This window comes from Oryzias latipes, chromosome 6, assembly GCF_002234675.1.
Source record: "Oryzias latipes chromosome 6, ASM223467v1".
Classification (NCBI taxonomy): Eukaryota; Metazoa; Chordata; class Actinopteri; order Beloniformes; family Adrianichthyidae; genus Oryzias; species Oryzias latipes.
Window position 1 is genome coordinate 23292373 of NC_019864.2, and position 22392 is coordinate 23314764.

The 22392-nt window shown below is 38.1% G+C and overlaps 1 protein-coding gene across 1 annotated transcript in view; it reads left to right on the forward strand.

Annotated features, from left to right (window-relative positions):
* The window catches only part of fa2h (fatty acid 2-hydroxylase), a 30914-nt gene extending 9479 nt beyond the window's left edge, over positions 1 to 21435 (forward strand). Inside the window, exons 2-7 of the mRNA XM_023955940.1 lie at positions 13707 to 13832; positions 16863 to 17005; positions 17691 to 17791; positions 17894 to 18066; positions 18146 to 18398; positions 18972 to 21435. Coding sequence (XP_023811708.1) covers positions 13707 to 13832; positions 16863 to 17005; positions 17691 to 17791; positions 17894 to 18066; positions 18146 to 18398; positions 18972 to 19039 — 864 coding nt within the window. The 3' untranslated portion in view covers positions 19040 to 21435. The remainder of the gene's footprint in view (positions 1 to 13706; positions 13833 to 16862; positions 17006 to 17690; positions 17792 to 17893; positions 18067 to 18145; positions 18399 to 18971) is intronic.
* The last annotated feature ends 957 nt before the right edge of the window (positions 21436 to 22392 follow it).

Below are 22392 nucleotides of genomic sequence, written 5' to 3' on the forward strand. Positions count from 1 at the left end.
GCAATAAAGTTTAACGACAAAATCAGATTTTTTTTAAATAAATGTTAAAAAAAAGAAATACATCTAAAGAGTGACAGTTATTCAAAAGAGTTGGTCAGATTTTCATTTTTTCCCCTTTTTATTAGTGAAATATTTAATTCACATTTACCTTCATTGCTTTTATTGTGTTTAATCATTAACCCTCGACACATGTTACATGAAATGATGCTGGGAAGTTGATTTAATCAAGATGGAACTGATCATCAGTGACCCTCATTTATCGGTTAACTAGTTTACTGGCCAATCCACGACAGTGCAGAGAAGCAAGTGACTCCTGACATAATTCAGGATCGTCCACAACAACAACGACAAACGGGTTCTTGTAAATATTTTTCGAATTACAGCTGTAGTAAGAAAACAAGTGGAAAAAGGATGTCATTCAGATTCTTGGCAGAGTATTTTAGCAAAGTCTGTCCTTCTAAAGATGGGTGGATCAGTAAAAACACCAAGCGGTGTTAGAGGAAAGTCATTGGTGTGTCAGGTGTGAAAGTTCACCTGAAATCTGCTCTGTCCTAAAACGCAGGTTTTGGTTTGTTTGCAGGTGAATTCTGGTGCTGTTCTCTGCAGTGTGAACACAGAAGGACTATCCAGAAAACCTAAAACAGATTAAGGAACAAAGGTGGTTTTGTGAGGAGGTGCATGCACTTTTTACTACATGATTGTGAGGTTAGAGGCGGTACAAACTGGTTTTCTTCTTTGTGCTTTTTCCTTTTAATTGATCTGGGCTTGTCGTAGATTTATGCACCTCCCAAATTTCCGGTTGGTTTGGTTTGGTTAGCTCCTTTGAAAGGGTATGAATGTGAACCAAAGGAAATGAACCAGTAGAATTTATTAACTTTCTTGGCTCCAAATGAACCGAATTTCAGTCCTGATGTGCAGTGGTCCCTCTCGTTATCCCACATCACCATTTGTGGTCTCGCAGATTTTCTTCAGTCCAATTTTGTAACGGTGAATTGTGTCCTGCATCCTGATTGGCTGTTGACCTTGTCAATCAATCTCCGTGCTGTATATCATGTACAGAATGCGTTCAGTTTCCTAAATGTACATAAATCTTTGATTGCGATCAGATTTTTGAATTTTGATTTTATAATAAGGGTAAGGGTTAGGTTTAGGGTTTGCGGCGCCTTCCGTCCGTGAAACGAGGGTTCGATTCCGGGCTGCTCCCAATACCCTTCTCTGCTACTACGCCGGTTCCAAGCCCGGTTGGATTGAGAGGGTTGCGTCAGGAAGGGCATCCGGCGTAAAACATTGCCAAGTTACCCGTGCGACTCATCCTCGAGGGAGGGTTGTGTCGCTGTGGCGACCCCTGATGGGAGAAGCCAAAAGTGAAAGAAGATCTGTATCATATCTGTATAAGCTGACACACTGAGCTCCACTAGACATCTGTTTATCATGATTTGTAAACAGTTTGTCTTCTCTGTCCTTATTATTTCATACTCTAAGTAGTTCTGCCTTTTGCCTCCCGTCGTTTGCTGTAGATCGCTCACCGTTCCCCTGCTTCTTTGTTTTGTCAGGTCAAACTTGGTTCCCAACATATTGATCCTTTCTGACGTTTGCAGTCAAAGTCCATCCTGCACTCTTCTCTAACTCCTTCCCATCACAATCACTTCATTCACCCCCCCCCCCTTCCATGCTGTTGACACTGACTGCAGTTTGCGTGGAAATGGTACCAGGCCACATTGACTCCCCGCTCCAACGATCGCCTTTGTTTTTGTCTCGTTCTTTCAGACTTTCACCTCCTCCAACAAGAAGACCGAAACGCTGCTTCTTTTTGTGTGAAATGAAGGGATCCGTTTGAACTGGAATCTGTTTATTTCAGCCAAAAAGAAAACGGCAGAAACGTCCTCAGTTTGACTGTTAAAAAGTGTGTTTCTGCTGGAGGGAACATTTTATGGAGTGATATTTCTGCCACCATGTTGCACACAAAACTTTCTAAGTTGAACACAAAACTTTCTGAGTTTTTTGCTCAAAAATTATTTTTTTTGCTCAAATTTTTTTTTTTTTGCTTTCAAAAACGTTTTTTGCGTTTGCAAAACACATTTTTTTACGTGCGTTGTGTCAAATCTCGCTTTTGTCCTATCTTTGATTTTGCTGACTACTTTGAGCGCGACTTAGCGTGATATGACTGCCACTGGCATCGCCAAAAAGAAATTCGCATGCGTTGTGTGTCATCTCACTTTTTTCCTATCTTTGCTAAGTTAAGTTTCGATTTGACGTCACCAAGCTGCCATCAAACAGCTGCTGATTGGTCCAGATTCTAACCAATCATATCGCCATATGAATCTAACATGGTGTCTGCTGCCGAGGCTCAGAGGCTGAACCAGCTCTTTTTACGCTCATTTTTGGATGAAGACGTTTTCATTTTTAAAATAATTCATAATAATTCGTACTTTCTTTTTTTTTTAGCATTCGTTCATTTGTATGAAGTCAGATTTGTGAATTTATGGCTGAGGATCTCCTGAAAGTGTAAAGTTTATCTGCTGACATTACATCAACAGGTCTGTTTGATCTGTGAATCCTGGAGAGCAAATTATTAGTGAAAAGTGTGATTTTCTTTAAGGTCTGTTTGTTAAAACAAAACAATAAAAAATTTAAAGCACATATTATTTTATGCTGCACATGTGTTTGGGATCAGATGAATAGCAGTAATAAGCAGAAGAATGATGGCTCACCACAGGAGACTCAATGCATTTATCAGAAGAAGCATTTTAACTTTTATGTAAATTTTCACCAGTGTCTCATGTTTTAGAACTTGTGAGCGTTTGTCCAAAGTTTTAAAATATTATTCATCAAAAATGCTATTTTCTCTTAATATTTCAACAATTATTTATTAAAATAAAACAAAAGTTCAGATACAAATCTTAAAAAGTTTAACTTCTTCCAGCTGGATGGAGTCGGAGCTCGGACGTTTTTTTTTTTTGTTTTGTTTTTTTTGCTGCAGACGTTTTAAACACGTTGGTCTTTACACAGACATGAATAAATACTAAACTCTGTTTTATTTTAGTTGCTTTGCTGCTTCTTCTGGGTTTTACTCTGAGACAAACGGGCCAGAGTGGTTGAAAACGGCAGAACCCCGTACAAACAGAACCGACACAAAGTGCAAAGTCAATGTCAGCCTCGGAGCACCGTCAATATGAGACAGAGACACTTGATTAGTTAGAATCTGGACCAATCAGCAGCTGTTTGATGGCAGCTTGGTGACGTCAAACCGAAACTTAACTTAGCAAAGATAGGAAAAAGGTGAGATGACACACAACGCATGCGAATTTCTTTTTGGCGATGCCAGTGGCAGTCATATCACGCTAAGTCGCGCTCAAAGTAGTCAGCAAAATCAAAGATAGGACAAAAGCGAGATTTGACACAACGCACGTAAAAAAATGTATTTTGCAAACGCAAAAAACGTTTTTGAAAGCAAAAAAAAAATTTTTTGAGCAAAAAAATGTTTTTTTTGAGCAAAAAACTTAGAAAGTTTTGTGTTCAACTTAGAAAGTTTTATGTGCAACATGGTGGCAGAAATATCACTCCATAACATTTCAATAGTGATGTGCGTTTTACCTCATCAAATGCTTTTTAACCTTAACTCTGAAGTGGACCAGAATGATTTGGGTCCTGTTTTAAAGTTAAACGGGTGCAATTCCTAATAACACAATGGATGCAATTCCATTAGTTGTCTTAAGTGAGGAACCCTCATGTAAGTGGTTGAGCATGTTTTTTCTGTTTGATTAGGAAACAGCTTATTTGTTCTGCACCTTGTGACTCAGCGCTGAGGCAGCTCTGCAGAAACGACATCACGTCAGATGATACAAACAAAACAGAAACACAGGAAATGCTTGTGGGCAAAAAACAAAAAAACAAAAATGTGAGTGACACAGGACAAGCTGTGATCCAGCAGACTTTATCTGAAGCATCACTTTGTCAGTATTATGCATGTAGAGTGGCTACCCAACATTCAAATGAGTAAATAATTGCTCAATTTCATGCTTAGTTTTTGTTGGTGAGTAACTGCAAAGAGGAACTTTGGCAGTTTTCTCCTTCCTCTTTATAAGATTATGTGATGTTGTTACTTTTATGTGGTTTATAAATAAATTAAAAAAGATTTTTTTTTTTAAATATAGTTTATTTGATACCTTCAATTTGTTTTCCTGGTTTGCAGGGATTTTTTTTCACATTTGTGCATTTGAGATTCAACCGCTTGAATTTTACAGAAGTATTTTAATAACATACTTTTAAGAAATTATGCTCATTTGAAAATAAATTGTATTTTTGAAAGTGATCTTTTAGAAAACCTGTTTTCTTAATTTTTTGATAAATAAAACCAAGTTATAAAGGCTTTCTAACAATATGATCTCATTTTTAAAATATATTTCCACTGAACTTCCATGCAATGTCTTTAGTATTTTGAAAATGAATGAAAATTACACCATAATTTACAATTTTTTAGTATTGTTTAAGGAAATACTGCTATATATGTAAATTCAGTTTACTAATTTTATTTCATTTGGAGTGTTAAATTCTCTGATTTAAAATATGTTACCCTTAGCCGATGCAAGGATTGGATTGTTGTTAAGTAAAACAACAATCCAATCCAGGCGACAGTGGCTCAGGGGGTTGTCCAATGACCGAAGGGTTGGTGGTTCGATCCCCGCTCCCACCGGCCAAAAATGTCGTTGTGTCCTTGGGCAAGACACTTCACCCTCCTTGCCTCCAGTGTGGCTCCACTGGTGTGTGAATGTGCATGAATGATCCTGGTGATGGTCAGAGGGGCCGTAGGCGCGAAATGGCAGCCACGCCTCTGTCAGTCTGCCCCAGGGCAGCTGTGGCTACAACCGTAGCTACCATCACCAAGTATAAATGAGGAGTGAAAGAATAATGGACACACTGTAAGCGCTTTGAGTGACTTGAAAAGCGCAGATAAATCCAATCCATTATTATTATTATTAAAATGTTTGTTCAGAAGCACATCTCTTCAGAGAACTTTTTTTGTATTTTATTTCTGCACTTTTAGTATCCAAAACCATTCATTTTTTTAAGTTAAACAGCACTTACACATTAATTGTTAAAGTATACATAAGGCTGTATAATTTCTTTCCAGACCAATTCAGAAAAAAGAGAAGCAATCAATTTTTTTTACGTTCCCCTCATATAATAAGGATTTCAACAGTGTTTAACAGTGTTGTGCAGCAAACCAAATGAATCCACATGTTTTTGACATATTTTTACGCCTTTTTCTCATAGCAATGGATTTGCACAATGGAAACCTAATAATATTGAGGTTTAAACAAATGCTGGGCTCCTAGCCACAGCTTATAAACGTGTCAACCCCCCTTCCTCCTCCTCAAATAAAAAAAACAAAAAGCCACACAGGTTTGAGTTTTCAGAACGTGTCTTTTTTCATGTGTATCACTCAACATCCATGTTGATGATTAAATCCCAAACTGCCCGGCTGCCACTCGATCTCCGTCGACACATTCAAATATAACTCTGACCGCAGTGAGGCAAATGGATGCTCCTCCTGCTGATTTTCCTGGAAGTTGTGTAGCTCTCTGATCAAAATTTGCTTGTTGGTTTTTAATTGAGGCAGATAACAATTGTGAGGCTTTTGTGTGAGTTAAAATCTGACTGCGGTGGTATTTTTTTAGGTCTAATCTCTGCAGCTGGTGGCACAAGTTTTTTGGCTCTGGAAGAAAACAAACCTCCGATTGTGGGGGAATGTGACCTGAACTTTTATCTCTTCGACGGTTTCAAAGGCATTGATCAGCTCCACACTGTAGATGATTCTACAGTGTGGAGCTGATGTGAAGTGCAAAGTTGGGGTTGTAGCTCTAAATCGAGGTCATAATGTGGACATTGTTTTCTGTCTCTATTTTTCCTCACCAATATGTTGCTCTAAACCATTTTTTAAATAGCTTTAAATGGAGCGCAGAAAGAAACAAAAGCTGACCTGCAAAGATCTGCTGCCATGTGACTCGCTTTAGCTTTTAATGGTTGAACCATTTTATTTGGCTTATCTGAAAATGTCAACTCACTGGCAGTTTCATTGAGATTTAACATCATTAAAACCTGGAGTAATTAAAGTGTACTAGTAAAAAAAAGGCCTTTCAATCAGAATCTGCTGTTACAGAATAAGTGACCAATAAAACAGCAGGACACGTGCTGCATGGCTACACGGCTAAGCTTTGCTTAGGGCTAGTTTGGGTTTTGGGATATTATCATTTAGTAGGGAATTTAAAAATGACAAACACATTCCTGTCTTAACCAGAAGACAATGTTCTCAGCAGGGAAAAGGTGATGGTGGCTGTTTGATCTGAAACTCTGCGGCACGCCTGGATCTCTGTGTGCAGACTGGATTTGCAAAGATGGTATCGGCACAGGCGTGTCACAAACAGTTAGGCAACAATTTCCTTCTTCGTAGAAATATGAAAGAGCTCTCAACTCGGGCTGGGTATCACTGCCACCATATTGAATCAAAGTTTGATTCAGTTAAAAAAAACAATTTATTTTTCCAATTTCCAATCCAAAACAGCTTTTCTTTGGTTGTGTAAAACAGTTTTCACACAAATCGTGTCATAAACTAAAAAAGTAGGAAGTTTCAGTGATAAATTATAAATTCTTGCATGCAATATTAACTAAAAGATCTTTATTAAAAAAAAATCACAAGGAAGTTCTTTTTAAGGTAAATTGATTAATGATTTTTTAAATCTAAATGTAAAATCAAATTACCATCACATGTTTTTATATTCTCAACTATTAAAAAAGAAAATAAAGTACAGGGGCACGTAAAGGAGGAATATTTCATGCTGTTGAAAATACTGTGCCACTTTGCATGTCAATAATAGTTAAAATGACAGTTTATGAAATAGATTTGGTCGTTAAAAGGGGTTTGCATGATCCATCTCCAGGAGAGCAAATGCAAAGTTGATGTAAAATATAAATATAAATAAATAATTTACCTTAAAGTGACAGAAAAGCAAATAACTAACCCTAAGGCAGGGGAAATTTTCTTTTAAACTTCTGCCCCAGGTCCGTATTTCAAAAATACTTTTATGCGAACAAGTGTTTTTTCCCCTAGTTTTGAATAAACCAGATTGAAGTGCATTAGCTAGAACTAAAGTTGCATCACAACTGCAACAAGAAGTGCCCTGCAAGCACAACAAGAACCAAGGATGAACAGAAATGCAGCTTTTCTTGTTTTTTTTTCTCTTTTCAATCAGCAACACAAAGATTTAAACAATTCAAACCCCAGCCCCGCTGGTTCATTGAGACGCGTTACAACATTCACAGTTTAGTTTCAGATCTAGTGAAGGTGGCCTCATGATGTGATCGTAACTGGGGTTTTTTTGCTGTACATCATGTTCCTCTTCTCAGAATCTGAAGATGCTCCAGTGAATTGAATCACTCCTGAGATTTTCTTTTGAAAGATGTTTACCAACTTGCCTGTGTGAGTCTGTACCGGTAACAAAACGGATTTCATGCAGCCCTGATTGTCACCAATTGAATTGGTTTGTCTCCTTAACTGCCAATTCTCAGCTCCTCATGGAGCTGGACACTGTCATTTCATATGATCAGACATTAATTACACATATTTAATTATATACTAAGGACAATGATCTGGGTGGTGACCTATATAAACTCAGCAGGCAGACATAATCTATGATATTTATCTTTGGCGCATAAGAATGTCTAATCACTGTTAGATCTGGCCTGTGCCACACATACACTACAAATCCCACAATGCACTACTAACGTGTATTTTTTTAAAGGCCTCTCCGAAGGAGTTGTCATAATTATCATAGGAGTTGTGCTAATGACAATCAGTATAATCCTAAGGATTTGCTCAACTTTAATACCCACTCACACCATCTTTTGAGGTTTTTAAAAGCGTTCCCAGTGGGTTTTTTTTGTTTATTATTCTTATTGTTTATTATTATTATGCTGTTTTTAGGCAAAAGATTTTCTACAGATGAAACACAAGTTCTGGCCAATAGAAAAAGTTTTCATTTGAAACTATTGGGAAAAGCTCTGGATAAGAATTTGCTGTAATTTTTTCAGATGTCGTTCATTTCAGGCTAAATTATTGCAAGATACTTGATACTTGATGAAATTTTGCTATGAAAATTCCTGAAACAGTGTTGTGTCTACTTTACTGATATAGTATTATGTTTTATTCATATGAATGACTTTTATAAGTAACATAATCTGCATATATTTCAGATGAATGATCTGCATTTGCCATGTTGATTTTTGAAATAGTTATTTTTTACATAATAATTAAATAATTCATCTTTTTCATTTGCTTTATCGACACCTTATGATTTTTAATTCTGTCTGATAAAAACTGGGAACCGGATATTGATAAATCATGTAATAAAATGGTTATAGTATAACGGGGTGGGATTATATAAGTTCGCTTCCTTCCACTCCCTTTCAAGCAATATTTATTAATATGTCTAATTATCCTAAGTTTGATTAGTTACTGTATGAATGTATAACTGATGATTGTATTGCTTTTGTGTATTATTTCTACTTAATTGCTTGAAATAAACCATTTCAAATCAAATCAAATTCAAATCAAGAAGTTAATTTGCAAGTTTTCAAAAAACCAAAGAATCAATCCCTCAAATTGAACACTATTTTTTAAAATTTGACCTACTGTGTATTTGAATTTGAAAGCCCCGATTTATATAATTATCTCCTATATTATAGTTAGGTGGAGAAGCAACACAAAACCCAAATGAAAGCAAAATGTAAGGAGCTTTTAAACCACTTTCTGTCAAGGTTAGATCTGAATAAAGTTTTTTATGATTTGATTAGCCTTTACAAGTGTTCTAAAAGATGATTAATGAATCAACGAATGCAAAAATGAAAAACCAGATTAAAGAAAAGAGCGAAAATCAGTTTCCTAAAGTTTGTGGCAGCATTTTGAGGAACCTTCTACAGGTTTTGGTCGCTACAATCATTAATCTTAAAACAGAAAAGTGGCTAAGTAAATCTCAAAAGTGATGGTGTAGCTGTGATTTCTATCTTTATTATGGAAGATAAAGGTAATACAACAACATAACCACCTCTTTAGATATAGTTTGAAGCCACTGAAGACTTTTCCACGTGATTCCAACCTCTACGTGGGACAATCGTCGGATAAATGACGCCTTTATCTGCGGGCTGCAGTTCAGCAACGGGGACCATAAAGATTTTTATCTGACCCGAGACATAAAGTTTTTTGTTGAGGTTGCATTTTTTTGGTTGATGTTGTTTTTTTTTTTTTTCTTTTTCTGGTTTAAGCATCATTTAGTGACATTTACATCCCTAGAATCCGGCCACATCCCCCTGAACTCCAGTTCAGAGGCGATGCCCGTGCAGGTGCACATGCAGTGACGGGGGCGAGGCGAAGCTCATTAAAACGCCACACGGCTCTTAGACTCACGTAGGCCATGGTGGCCACAGATACAGAGGGAGTGCCGGTTTATGACATTCACCACCATAAAGCTGGCTCACTGCTTGCTTTGGTGTGTACGCATTTGCAGGTTTGAGGACTATAGGATGTCATGGAAAACTGTGTGAATGGAAAGAAGAACATTTTCTAGCAGTGTTTAGTGCACCACTTTTGGTTGAGTGTTTTTAAGCTTTATTTCTCCTCCACTTTGTTGCATCTTAACTTGTCAATGTGTCCTTCTGAAACTGATTTATAGGCCAACTCAGTTGCTTATTGTCAGCCTTCCTGCCATTTTCTTTCTAACAAACATTGTGAAATTCTACAATTTCTCAAGAGAACGGACGTTTTTTTGTTTTTTTTTTAACCCAAAGAGACAATAAAAAGCTTAAACATGTTTTCTTCCAAACAGGTGTTTTAAATTTTATTTTTAAGCATGAAATTCACTCTTGTAAAAATTGAACTCATAGAAACTGCTTTATTATTACAAAAGTTTTATTACATGTTTAATATTTGTAATTATTCATTACAAAAAGTCTAATTTTATTTTGAATTAGGAAAGGAAAAATATCTTTATCTATACATAGTATCTAAAACATATGGGGGTAATCTGATTATTTTATTTCTCTATTATTTATACAGTTTCTAAACATTTTAATATTTGTGTCTTTTTCTGCATCCTTTCTATGTTTTTCCTTCTACTGTAGCACCAAATCAGAAGGGAAATATCACCTGATGACCAGAGCAAACAGATTTCCAGGTGTGGAAAGACTTGAGTCACAGGGTGCAACAGTTGGTGCCTCCTCTCTGTATGCTTAGCATCAGTGTCCTGCTGGGTCACCCAGTTTCAGCCGAGCCTGTAGGTATAGTCAGACGGTTGAAGTTAAGACCACAAGGATCACATTTGAAGCCTCGAAAACTCAAACCTTCCTTAAAATTCTTTTTTTCTTTTTCTTTTTCCTTTGAGAAGCTGAGAAAGCAATGATCTAGAAGTCCTCTGAGAGAATAAAGTACCACTCCAACCATCTTTTGATGGTCTTTTAATTGTGATGGTGTTGTTTTTAGCCAAAATAATTAAAGATAACAACTGTTCCTTTCTAAGAGTTGGTTTCTGTAGAGCAGCTGTAGTTTATTAGAAATTCGACTCTGCCTTGTGGGCGGGACTTGACGTGGTGTAAGCCTCTGCTAATGTCCCGTTATCCCTTTGTTTACACTCTCTCCTGCTAGCTTACAGCCCCTTCAACCCCAGTGCAACAAAAATAGCCAGATGCCAACAAAGGAATCTATTTGGCTGCAGCTTGATGCATCAGCAGAGCTGACTGTAGCGCCTGCGTCACATCTACAATCTTTTGCAAATGGCATTTTTGCATCTGCTCCTGATTCACAATGATTTGAATGAAGAAATACTCAGAAACGCAGTTTTAATCTTAATGTCCTTTATATATGTCCTCCATCAGAAAATCCTTCAAGAATGTTAAAAATGCTAAAACATCATTTTCATTCAAGTAGGTTTTTGAAAAAAAGTCACAAATTGTGTAGACATACCTTCTTGTGCCTGATTTTATAACCTACTATGACAAAATTCAAATGATGTTATTGTGTTATAGCTTAACCTTAACAGTCTTCTGCTGAAGGTGATTTTTATTCTATTCCATTGAAGTGTGTTCAGTATTCGTCACTTTTCTGGGAGGAGCAACATCCCACATTATTATTTGTTTTTTTCCCATTTATGATATCAGGCTTCTTTCCTTGATAGGACGCCGGTGCCGTGGCGTGACATGGTTGTGTAAACATGTGTCACAGTTTTCGTTGATGATCGGTTGGATGCTCAATCCATTTCCCTTTCTAGCAGTTTCGCTTTTGTGTTTGTGGATTTGAGCAGCCTACTATCAATCCATCAAGGAAATAAAATGTGTTTCAATTGTTTGGAAAATGATTGAAACATTTTGAACGTCAACGTTAAACACAGGATGAAATTATGCGTCTGCACTCCTAACATGTTAGGCCTGTGCTCTCCTCATACTCTTCAGTGAGTTAACCCTAAGTTAAATTTCGCTTATCCATGGCTCAGCAATCACTGATCAGTCTGCTCAGTTTCTGTTCATTGACCAAAACTTCATAAATGTTAAAAAACACCTTTAAAAAAATTTGTTTTTGTATTTTTTAGTGTATTTTTAAAGAACCTGGAACATCTCATCAGAACCTGCGTGTTTTGCCCTTGTTTTGTTTGTTTTTTGCAGTGATAATGTCATGGTATTACCTTTCTACTGTAGGTGTAAAGTTTCCCCAGGATGTCTCTGCACATGTCTCACAATACTCAGGTGCTGAATATTTAACTTGTCTGGCAGCATTAAGGGATGTGCAGCAGCTATTTGCAGTTCAGAGACGTCCTGAGGAGTCCTGACAGTAGAATATTGTTAAAATAATATTATTTTTAGGAAATATTTGTCAAATTAAAGGTGGTCTCTTTAAGAAATATCAGGACTTTAACGGTGTCCAGCTTAATGCTGATTTGATGGCTGATTTTGTCCCAGCTTCAATCTCAATAGACCAATAACAAACATACACATCTTTATTTGTTTGTTTGTTTGTTTGTTTATACATTTTCACCAACAGGCAGAAGACCGTTAATAGGGAGAACCCATTCATTACAATGACTAAATCTTCATATAAACATACCTAATAAATGTATTAAAACAGAGAGGTGCATTAATCTACAATTTCACAAACCTTTGATAAATGTTAAAAAATAAGTTTTAAAAGTGGAGAGTCAAGCAGTGAGAAAGTCAATGTGAGTACAAGAAGAGATGAAAGCATCTGCCAGAATACAAATATGACAAAATGTGGACTAACAGTTTGTCGAGTGGCACATGGAGTCCAACTATTATGGCTCGCAGCAGTCACTGGCTGCAGGGACTATGTTTTTATTGTAACAACTGAAAAAATTAAAGAGGCATAAAAAGCCCCCAAAAGGAAAGAAATTTGCCCAAACAAACATTACCAGCATTTTATTATTTATTTGAAAATAATTAATGAATTCTGGACTTTTTGTCAAAACTCTTAATCACTTTTTGAATATTTTCATATTCAGACTGGTTCCTTATTTCAGTTGAGATAATTGCAGTTTTGGGCTTCTTTTAATGTCTTAATTTATTCGAATTTGAATAAGTAATAATGATGTTTCTGATCTCCACAATTTTGCCTTATACTGCACAGTGGTGCAGTGGGTGGCGCTCTTGTCTGACAGCGAGACGTTTGAGTCCCGGCTGAGTCCTTTCTGTGCAGAGTTTGCATCTTCTGCATACGTGGGATTTCTCCGGACACTTCGCCGTCCTCCCAAAATCCAAAAACGTGCTTCATAGGTCTCCACATTTTGCTTTGGTGTGATGGTGGAGCTTGTAACTGATTTTTAGCCACCTACTTAAGGCGTACCCCCGCCTCTGCCCAACAGCAGCTGGTTTGGCTCCAGCAACCCCGTGACCTCAAAAGGGATTCAGCATGTTCAGGAGTTGATGGGTGGAATTTTTTTGTATATCATAATTGCACAACTTTCTGGAATTCAAAATGTGTTTCCTAAAAGTTGCAGAGCTTGTTTGATTGCACTCCTTTTTATGAACAATCTGGTATGTTTTTCTCTCTTTCCTGGAATATAAAAGGTCAGCATCTTCACAATTTAGCAAAGCTGGTTTCGGCTTTTATGCAGCAAACCTCTTCAGAGTATCGAACGGCCTGCTGCTACAGAGAACTGGCACACCTATGCGTTTGGGGCAGACTAACAGTTTCCCACATGCCACCACACCCTTTGTTGAATAGTTGCAGCAACAGTTGAGGGACATCAACTCACTCCTATAAGGACAAGTCTAAGCAGCGAGGTTACCAAACTTAAACAGGTAGACGAGGGTGCAGTGCTGAATAAATAAGGGGCTGTAAAAATGGTGATAGGGCAGCACTCCGGGTATGAGTGTTGTAAATGTAAAGCGCTGGGTGCCGTGCATGGTGATAACCAGACAACTTGGCGATGGCCCTTTTACGTTTAGAACAGGGAAGAGCAAAGGGCATTTAGCAAGCACACTGTGTGACTCACCACACACACACACACAATGTTTTTTCACCTCAGCTAAGCCTGAGATTATTCAAAAGTTATTATATTGAAAAGCTTGTGTGTATGTTTAACAAAAACAGGAGGATGGCCACCCCGATTCTGTCTGTCCTCACACTGTACGTTTCTCTTTTCTGTCAGGTTCTGAGGGAGAGGAGGACAGCCACCGAACAGACAGATGAGAAAACGGCGCAAAAAGTGAAGACGGTGGACAAAGAGGACGAGATTTCCCCTTTCAGCAAATGCAGTCCTGTGGACCTGGACAAGGTGTGTGTTTGTCTACGGAGAAGAGGATTTCTTCATCCATAATCTCCTACTGCCTTTCTGTTGAAATTGTGCCGGATTAAGAGCCACAGACAGTGAGGCAACACGAAAAGGGTGTGCATGTGAACATGTGTGTGCTAGTAATGGGGGATAAAAGGGAAATGACCGGCAATCAGGTTATTCACCCCTCCTTATTTGAACCTCGGCGTGTCTCTGGAGTTCAAACGCTGTCAGACTAAAGCATGCGCCAACAAGCTAAAGCTGACTTCCACAGCAGCTTCCATGAAACTTCTCCAAACTCTCAACCCTGAAGGAGCCCGTCCGAAAAGTGTCTTCTTCTACATATCTCACGTTTTGTAACCCAAAAGCATGACGTCATTCTTCAGTGTGTGGTTACGCAACTCGTACTTTTCCATCTATATCAGGTCATTGCACAGCCCTGTCAGATAATGACAGATGTAACCAGCCTGTCTTGCTTACTTTGCCTCTGGGCAACACAGTATGTCATAAGAAGAGTTTTTTTTTAGATTTCTCACTCAGGTTAACAAGCCATGTAAATCTCAGAGCCTTCAGCTAAGCTCAGAGCCAGCTACAACCAATGCCGCTCTACTTGAATTGTTTGTTTCTCCCCCAAGAAATCTCCACCATTCCAAAGATTCATGAGGTGTTTGTGTTGGAATAAAACAATACTTGAAAGGCCAAAAACATCAGACATCAGCTTTGTTTGGAGTAAAATTACAGTTTATTCAGTTTATGTATTGGTTTGATGGCTCCATCTACAGTATTATGACTGAGCTCCTGTATTTTCCTTTAATGGCAGAAATCTCAAGTGAAATTCAGAATACATTTTATCCCATCAATCTTTTTATTTTATATAATTTTATTACAAGTTTGTCAAAAAAGGTTGATTAATTGCTTAAAAATGAGTGGAGGAAGCAAATTCTTGTTATCCATCCCCCTATATGCTTTACTTAACTATTTTTTATAGTTGAATTTATCTTCAAGCATTATTACATACATTCAGTATGTAATTTAACACTAAAACTGTTGCCAGCGATACCTTAATAACACAGATTTACATGCCACAAATCTTCATCCATTTATGTTAACAATCAACGTGAACCAGCTGATTCTGATGCTGAGAAAAGCAGCTTTTACTTTCGCACACTGGTGCAATGCGCATGCGCTAATGCGCTCATTAATTCAAACCGCTGTCTTTGCGACAGATTGACTAACAGCAATTTAAATGCTGGAGCCCTGGGAATGCTGGAGCCTATCCGAGCTGTTGTTGGGTATATTAGCTACTGATGGGCTAGACTCATGGCTGTTGGCTTATCCTACCTGATTTTGGACTATCCTAGCTGTTGTTGGCCCTTACTAGGCATAGTTGGGTTATACCAGCTACTGTTGGGCAAAGGCGGGATACCCTGGATGGTTTGCAATTCAACCACAGGGCCACACAGAGACAGACTACCACACACGCCCTATATGTAGAGCGAGTTTTTCTGCCTGTGGGAGGAAGCCGGAGTGCCTGGTGTAAAACTCACACATGCACGAGGATGCCATGCAAACTCTACACAGAGAACACCCAGCTGGGATTTGAACCAAGGCTTTCTCGCCGTGAGGGGAGACTGGTAACCACAACAAAACCATGCCCACCGGGTGAAAAGAAATTCTTAGCATCAATGCGATAAGTCATGTCTTACTTTCATTTAGTTTGTAAAAAAAAAACAGTTGCTGCATTATTTTTAAAGTTTTTCTCTTTTTGTTGTTTTTAATTGTAATTTATGCTGAGATATTATTATATTTTCTTTTGCTGATTAAAAAAGTAAACTCTAATATAAATAATGGATCTAAAATGGCTGTTTGCTGAAAGACTGCTTGACTTTTTGCAGCACAGATCTGTAGTTTGTTTGTTTTGCTTATAAGTTAGTTAGAATGTCAATAAAGTTTTATATATTCTTTGTTTAAGCATTAATACCTTTTACATTCATTCATTTTCTATACCGTTTTTCCCTTTCGGGGTCACGGGGTTGCCGGAGCCTATCTTGGCCACTCATGGGCAAAGGCAGGTGATGCCCTGGACAGGTCGCCAGTCTGTCACAGGGTAGAATATCCACAATCACACATCCATTCACTCTCACAGTCATACCTATGGTCAATTTAGAGTTGCCAATCAACCTATGAAGCATGTTTTTGGACGGTGGGAGAACCCACGCATTCATGGGGAGAACATGTAAACTCCACACAGAAAGGTCCCCCATTGATGTTGTTTTTCACGTCCCCCAGCCGGGACTTGAACCAGGGGCCTTCTTGCTGTGAGCCAAGAGCGCTAACCACTGCGCCACTGTGCAGCCAGCATTAATACCTGACCCAAAAAAAAAAAAGGAACATTTTTTAGTAAAAAAAAAAAAAAAAGCCAAAACAGTACAGAAAGGTTGTTACACCTAGAAGCAATTTAAACCCCAAAACATATTAAAAAAGATTTATCCTATTAAGTAGAGATTTGAGGCTGTTTGGATTATCAAGATCAAATGGGAAGCATGATGGGGTTAAAGAAGGGCTTCAAATAATTGTATAATATAAATGTTGCTATTACTTTTGTCAAAAAATCATCCTCATGTTAGAAATGTCAAACTTAAGTTTATGCATGCTATTAAAAAATATGATCACAGCAAAATCATAATTTTCATAGTATTAGCTAATATTAAAAAGAAAGAAATCAGGAAAAAAATCCCAGGTTCTTTGGGTTAAGAACTAAAACTATTCTGATCCATCTGTTGTGGTGACTCATGAATCACCACAAGCACCGTGTTGGTAAAGTATTCTGTCCTCTGAACTCAGTGATACCTTCTCACAGCAAGCGGTTGTGAAGCATTCATGCAGAAGCTCATGCTCACCTGCTAATAAAATCAATGAGCCTGCAATGTCCGGTGACCTAATAATTCAACTAGTTTTTTACTCTCTGCTGCCCCCTGCTGGAGTGAGAAAGTACCTACATTTTAGGTTACTAACGTTTTGGTGCATCCACAGGATTTGGTCGACTGGCGGAAACCTCTGGCGTGGCAGGTGGGTCACCTGGGAGAAAAATACGACGCGTGGGTGCATCAGCCTGTGGACAGACCTATCAGACTGTTTGGAAATCCACTGCTGGAGGCCGGGACCAAAACCTCCTGGTAACACCAGATGCTGCTTTTCTACCTTACAATTAAAAAACAACAACAACCACAACAAATAAGCCACAAAGGTTAAAAATTCACATTATTTTTGTATTATTTTTTATTCCATTCTCAGCGTTTTTCTGACTACAGAAGATACATTTAGAGACGGTAAAATTTTACCCAACTTTCAGAGCTAATTTGGCTTAAAACCTCCTTTAAGTTTATAAACTCTAGCAGTGTTTTCAACCTTTTATAAAGCTGAAAACAAAACATAAAACCGTAGCTTCGTATCCTAAAAAATGTGACTCTTTATGAAGTTAGTTGAGAGGCTGTTTCAGGAGGATTTTTGCTTACGTTTTTGATTCAAAATAATTAAAAGATAGGAATGTTATTATCAGCTGATGACGTTTTCTATATTACGTTTGCAGAAATTGTTTGTATGTCTGCATCTTTTAAATCAATTTTGTTAATATCCATATATCAAAGTGTTTTACCATTCTGTGCACTATTATAATAAAATATGAAACAGGGAAAAACTGACATTAAAAAAATAAACTAATTGTAAAATAAAATAAAAAGATAAATGCGTTATTAATTCAAATATAAGATGGAATAAATTAATTCAACAAAAATGTAATAAAAACTTTTTTTTAAAGAAGGCGTGACAAAAACAATGAAATCTTCTGCTCTGTGGCTGCAGGTACTGGGTCCCGGTGGTGTGGCTCCCGATTGTGTTCTATGTCAGCTGGCATTGCTACACCACGATGGCACAGGGCACCTCCAGCGTGCACATAACTTCAGGTAACATGCAGCTGTCCCAAGCATACACTCATCGATGTCTGTTGTCATCATACCTGCATGTTCAGCATGAATCAGCATCATCTGTGTGCCTGTTTGCCCCAGACTTCTCCATCCCCATCCATAAGTACTCGTTCCCCGTGTTCTTCTTGATGGGCTGGTTCTTGTGGTCGTTCATCGAATACTGCATCCATCGCTTCGTCTTCCACATGAAACCGCCAGCTCACAATTACTACCTCATCACGCTACACTTTCTCCTGCACGGACAGCATCACAAGGTACACAGACCTCTCTGCCCGCAGCCTGGACTCGATCCCGTTTGCTCCGTCGCTCATGACGCGTCCTTTCTGTCCTCAGTCTCCATTCGACGGCGCTCGGCTCGTCTTCCCCCCCGGCCTGGCCTCTATAGTGGTTGGGGTGTTCTACATGACCCTCCACCAGTTGCTTCCAGACATCATCGGCTTGTCCGTGTTTGTTGGAGGTCTGTGCGGCTACGTGGTGTACGACATGATCCACTACTACCTTCACTACGGCTCTCCGAAGAAAGGCTCATACCTGTACGACCTGAAGGCGTACCACGTCAAACACCACTTTGAGCACCAGCGATCAGGTCAGAGCAGTTTCATGGTTCCGTGAAGACAATGAAGTTAGATTTGTTGCAAAAATGTTACAAGGTTTCATACTTGTAATAAGAAATTTGTGTGTTTGTAAAAAGATTTTGTATCTGTAGAAAAAGATTGTTGGAGTTGTCAAAAAACAGTCCATCCATAAAAAAGTTCTTAACTTTCTGTCCATAATAATGCTTTTGTCCATGTGGGAAACTGTTAAGATTTTATGTAGTTATCATTCACTCACACAGGGATTTATCACCCTAATATGATTGTGTGGCAGCTCTGTCTTTCAGTGAAAACACACTGACGTGAAAAGAGCTGATCATACAAGATATGATGTTCCTGTTCTGCCTGATTGAATGACCCACTCTCATGTAACCAACCCCTGCCACCAATATGAAAACAAACTGGATACATTGGGAAGGCAGAACTCTGAAATAGTCAAAACCCTGACAGAAACATCACATGCACAGACAATCATGTGCATTTATCTACAATAACAAAACCCAAGTTAGTCAACAAATGTGTTTTTGCTTCTCATCTGATCACTTCCGGGGTTTTTTTCTCTGCAGGATTTGGAATTACCACCACATTCTGGGACCATCCCTTTAATACAGTCATCCCCGATGAGAAGTTTTAATGTACAAAAGGGCTCTCTCTGAAAGAGCCACAGGACCTGTCAACGACCCTCTTCACAATGCAGACACCCCACCAGCACCACTTTAACTCATCCATCCTCACATCAACCAGCAGCTCGTTCTCCTCCAGCTTCCAACGTTAACTCACTGTCATCATTTCTGTACAGCTTTGCTTCAATGAGCCCCCCAGTAAGAGTACCCTGTCTGCGTGGAGCAGAGGAAGATTGGGACAAACTGAATCTTTTTGATTGTTTTCATAAAAATCTAACAGCAGATGCACGCAGGCAAGGAAGTGATAGATGGCAGGAGGATGTGGAAGACTGTCTGAGAAAGTGACCAAGGAGTCGGATTGTCAGAAAGCCCCCAAACATCTCGCCAGAGGAACCCAACTCAAGAAAGAGTTACTCCAATTTGCTCCGCCCTTCTGCAGGTTTTCAGAGCTCTCCGGCTGCTGCAGACGTTTTCACTTTTCTATAGTTTCATTTTCCCGTGAACACAAGTTTGGATTCAAACATTTGTATGAGATTCAATCCAGAGTAAAGCTTTAACTTATTGAACACGAGCATCTCTGCAGCAGTGTGGTTTCACTGTGGATACGTAAAGCCGAGCTCCGAATGTTTGATTCCAGTGTGCACATTTATTTCTCTCTGTTCAAATATCTGATGTATTTTGTTTTCCTCCCCTTCTTCTATGACTCAGAAAATGTGTAAAAACAAAAAATATATATACATTTAAAATACTTTGTACAGAAAGGGAGTCGCTTTGACTGCACCAGCTTTATGTTGTGACTGTGTCGGTGAATGGATGCTGTATGAGTGGATTTGAATGGATGTTGTCATGGCGATGGAGAGGCAGAGCTGAACGTATGAAGCCAGGCAGGTCAGACATCCTGCTGATGGGGGGGTCTGAGGGACAAAGATCTTATCCAAATTTTAGTGTAAGAACATCAATTTGTTGAGACCACTTGTGTCGGAAGTGCACCTTTTTTTTTAAAAAGAAATGAATGTGATACTTTCAGAAGCACTAGAGACACCTAGTGGCCGTCAATTGTACTGACACTCTTCTTCACGTTGAATAAATCTGTGCCGGATTTTCCTAACATTCGCATCTTTGTCCTGGTCTTTGGCCCCCACACTTCCCTACAGAGGATGACGATTTAAACATTTGACTCGACGGCAGGACGTCTTGGCAAAAACTGGCGGATCTTCAGCATGCCTCCTCCAAACGCCTGACATGAGAGTGATACAAGAAGCAGAACAAAATAAGATGAAACCTTTGTCGCACAGATAACAAAAGTACGGTGGAGGTTTCAGTGAAACGGTCTACGAGAAAAGTCATTTAAAAAGAAAACACACACCTTTTTTTGCTTCCTTTTTCAAGAATTTGTTGATTCGGAAAAAAATGTTCAAGAATGTGGAGGTGGGACTTTACTCCAGAGGTCCAAAACTACCCCCCCAAACCAACAAATTTTACTCAAGAACTGCATTGAAAACTCAGATTATTAAATTCAATAATTCAAAGAAATGCATGTAATTGGAGTTAAACATTGTTTTGCATGCTCATATATTACTACTTTTTTATTCATAGGATGTTTTAGCCATTCAGACCTAACGTTTAACTACAACCAAATGATCATTTTTCTTCTCCTAATTTGTAAAAAAGAAAAAGAAAAATTGGATTAAAAAGGCCTGTGCGTTTTTTTTTAAATGACTGCATTAAAAAAGAAGAAAAAAACACTTTTTATTGACTTTTATAACTTTAAAAATGATCCCTGCTTGTCAATTTCCACAATTTCATCCAGATTTGGTGCAGCAACAACAATGAGATGGTACTGCTGAAGTGAAAGAGGGTCTGCTGGGAGACGTTTTTACCTGGTTGGCTTTAAGGGATGAGCTCGAACTGATTCAGCACCTAAATGTGTCATGTCATCTCCAGATAACCTTAGATTCAAACTCAAACCGCTACATGATGCTGCTCACAAGTGATGATAGAAACAAATGTTTCAGGTTCTCAAAAGAAGGATTTTGTTTCTCACAGAGATGTCTCTCTTTTAAAGAACCTATAAATATATTTTTTGTAATATTTGTAATGATTTTGAAAGAAGTTATGAGGAAACTAATAAGAAGTGTACTAATATGAGCTGATTGTGACATAGTTCCATCTTTTCAAGAATAATACCTGCAGATTCTATTTATGTATATTTATGTGATAAAGATGAAAACAGCAGCTTGTAAGATTTGATTTTTCACACTTCCACTTTTGTGCTGAAAGATACTGAATAGAATATTATTTTTCATCAATCTGTTTCCTTTTATGTCTAAAGTTTTATTTTGGAATTTTAATTTTTTGTGCAAATACAAAAGCTGTTTGTAAATAAAAGTCTGTATGTTTCTGATGACAGCGTGTCCTGTTTGTTTTTTATTTTTGAATGATAAGGCTCCATTTTTCTGAAAAACAAAAATACATGAAAGTACTGATATCTCAAAACCCTAACGGACTGTCTTCCTTAAAAATGTGAAAATCATAGCAGCAAAATTTTACTTTTGTTCTTTTATTGTAAGCCCACATTTATTGCATACATATAAATATATATATATCCCTTGTGTTATCTTAGATGACCCCACCCTTACATTGACGTGTTCTCCCTACCATGACAAAGATGGATAAAGGTGGAAAGATTTCATGTAATCCATTAACACCAGTGGAGATCACAAATCATTGAAGAAAAAAGGTTCAGCGCACTGTCTAGTGGGTCTAGATGACCCAACTTGCCTAGGATAGCACAAGGGTTAAATAAATATACAGTATATATATATATATATATATATAAGTATAGGGTATAAGTATATATAAGTTTACACACTAATACAGTTCTCCGTGAAAAACTTGTTTACATGGTAACACAGTTCTTCGTGGGGAACATGGATGACTTTTGCATCGAAATTTCTCACTATATATCACAAGCCTCCGAACATTTATTGCAGGACGAACGCTTTTGGTACCTACACCGGCCTCTTTAAAAAAAAAACTTGTTTTTCAATTTTTTCTTTGAATACTATTAAAGAAAAAGTAACGCTTGATCAATATGTCAGATTAAACACACCACAACTTGTAAAATATTTGAAAAAATCTGGATTCATTGACACATTTAAACAAAAGTATACATGTAACCCTTGTGCTATCCTAGGCACTTTAACGTTGGGTCATCTAGACCCACTAGACAGTGCTCTGAACGTTTTTTCTTCAATGATTTGTGAACCTCACTGGTGTCCATGGATTACATGAAATCTTTCCAGCTTTATCCACCTTTATCATGGTAGGGAGAACACGTCAAAGTAAGGGTGGGGTCATCTAA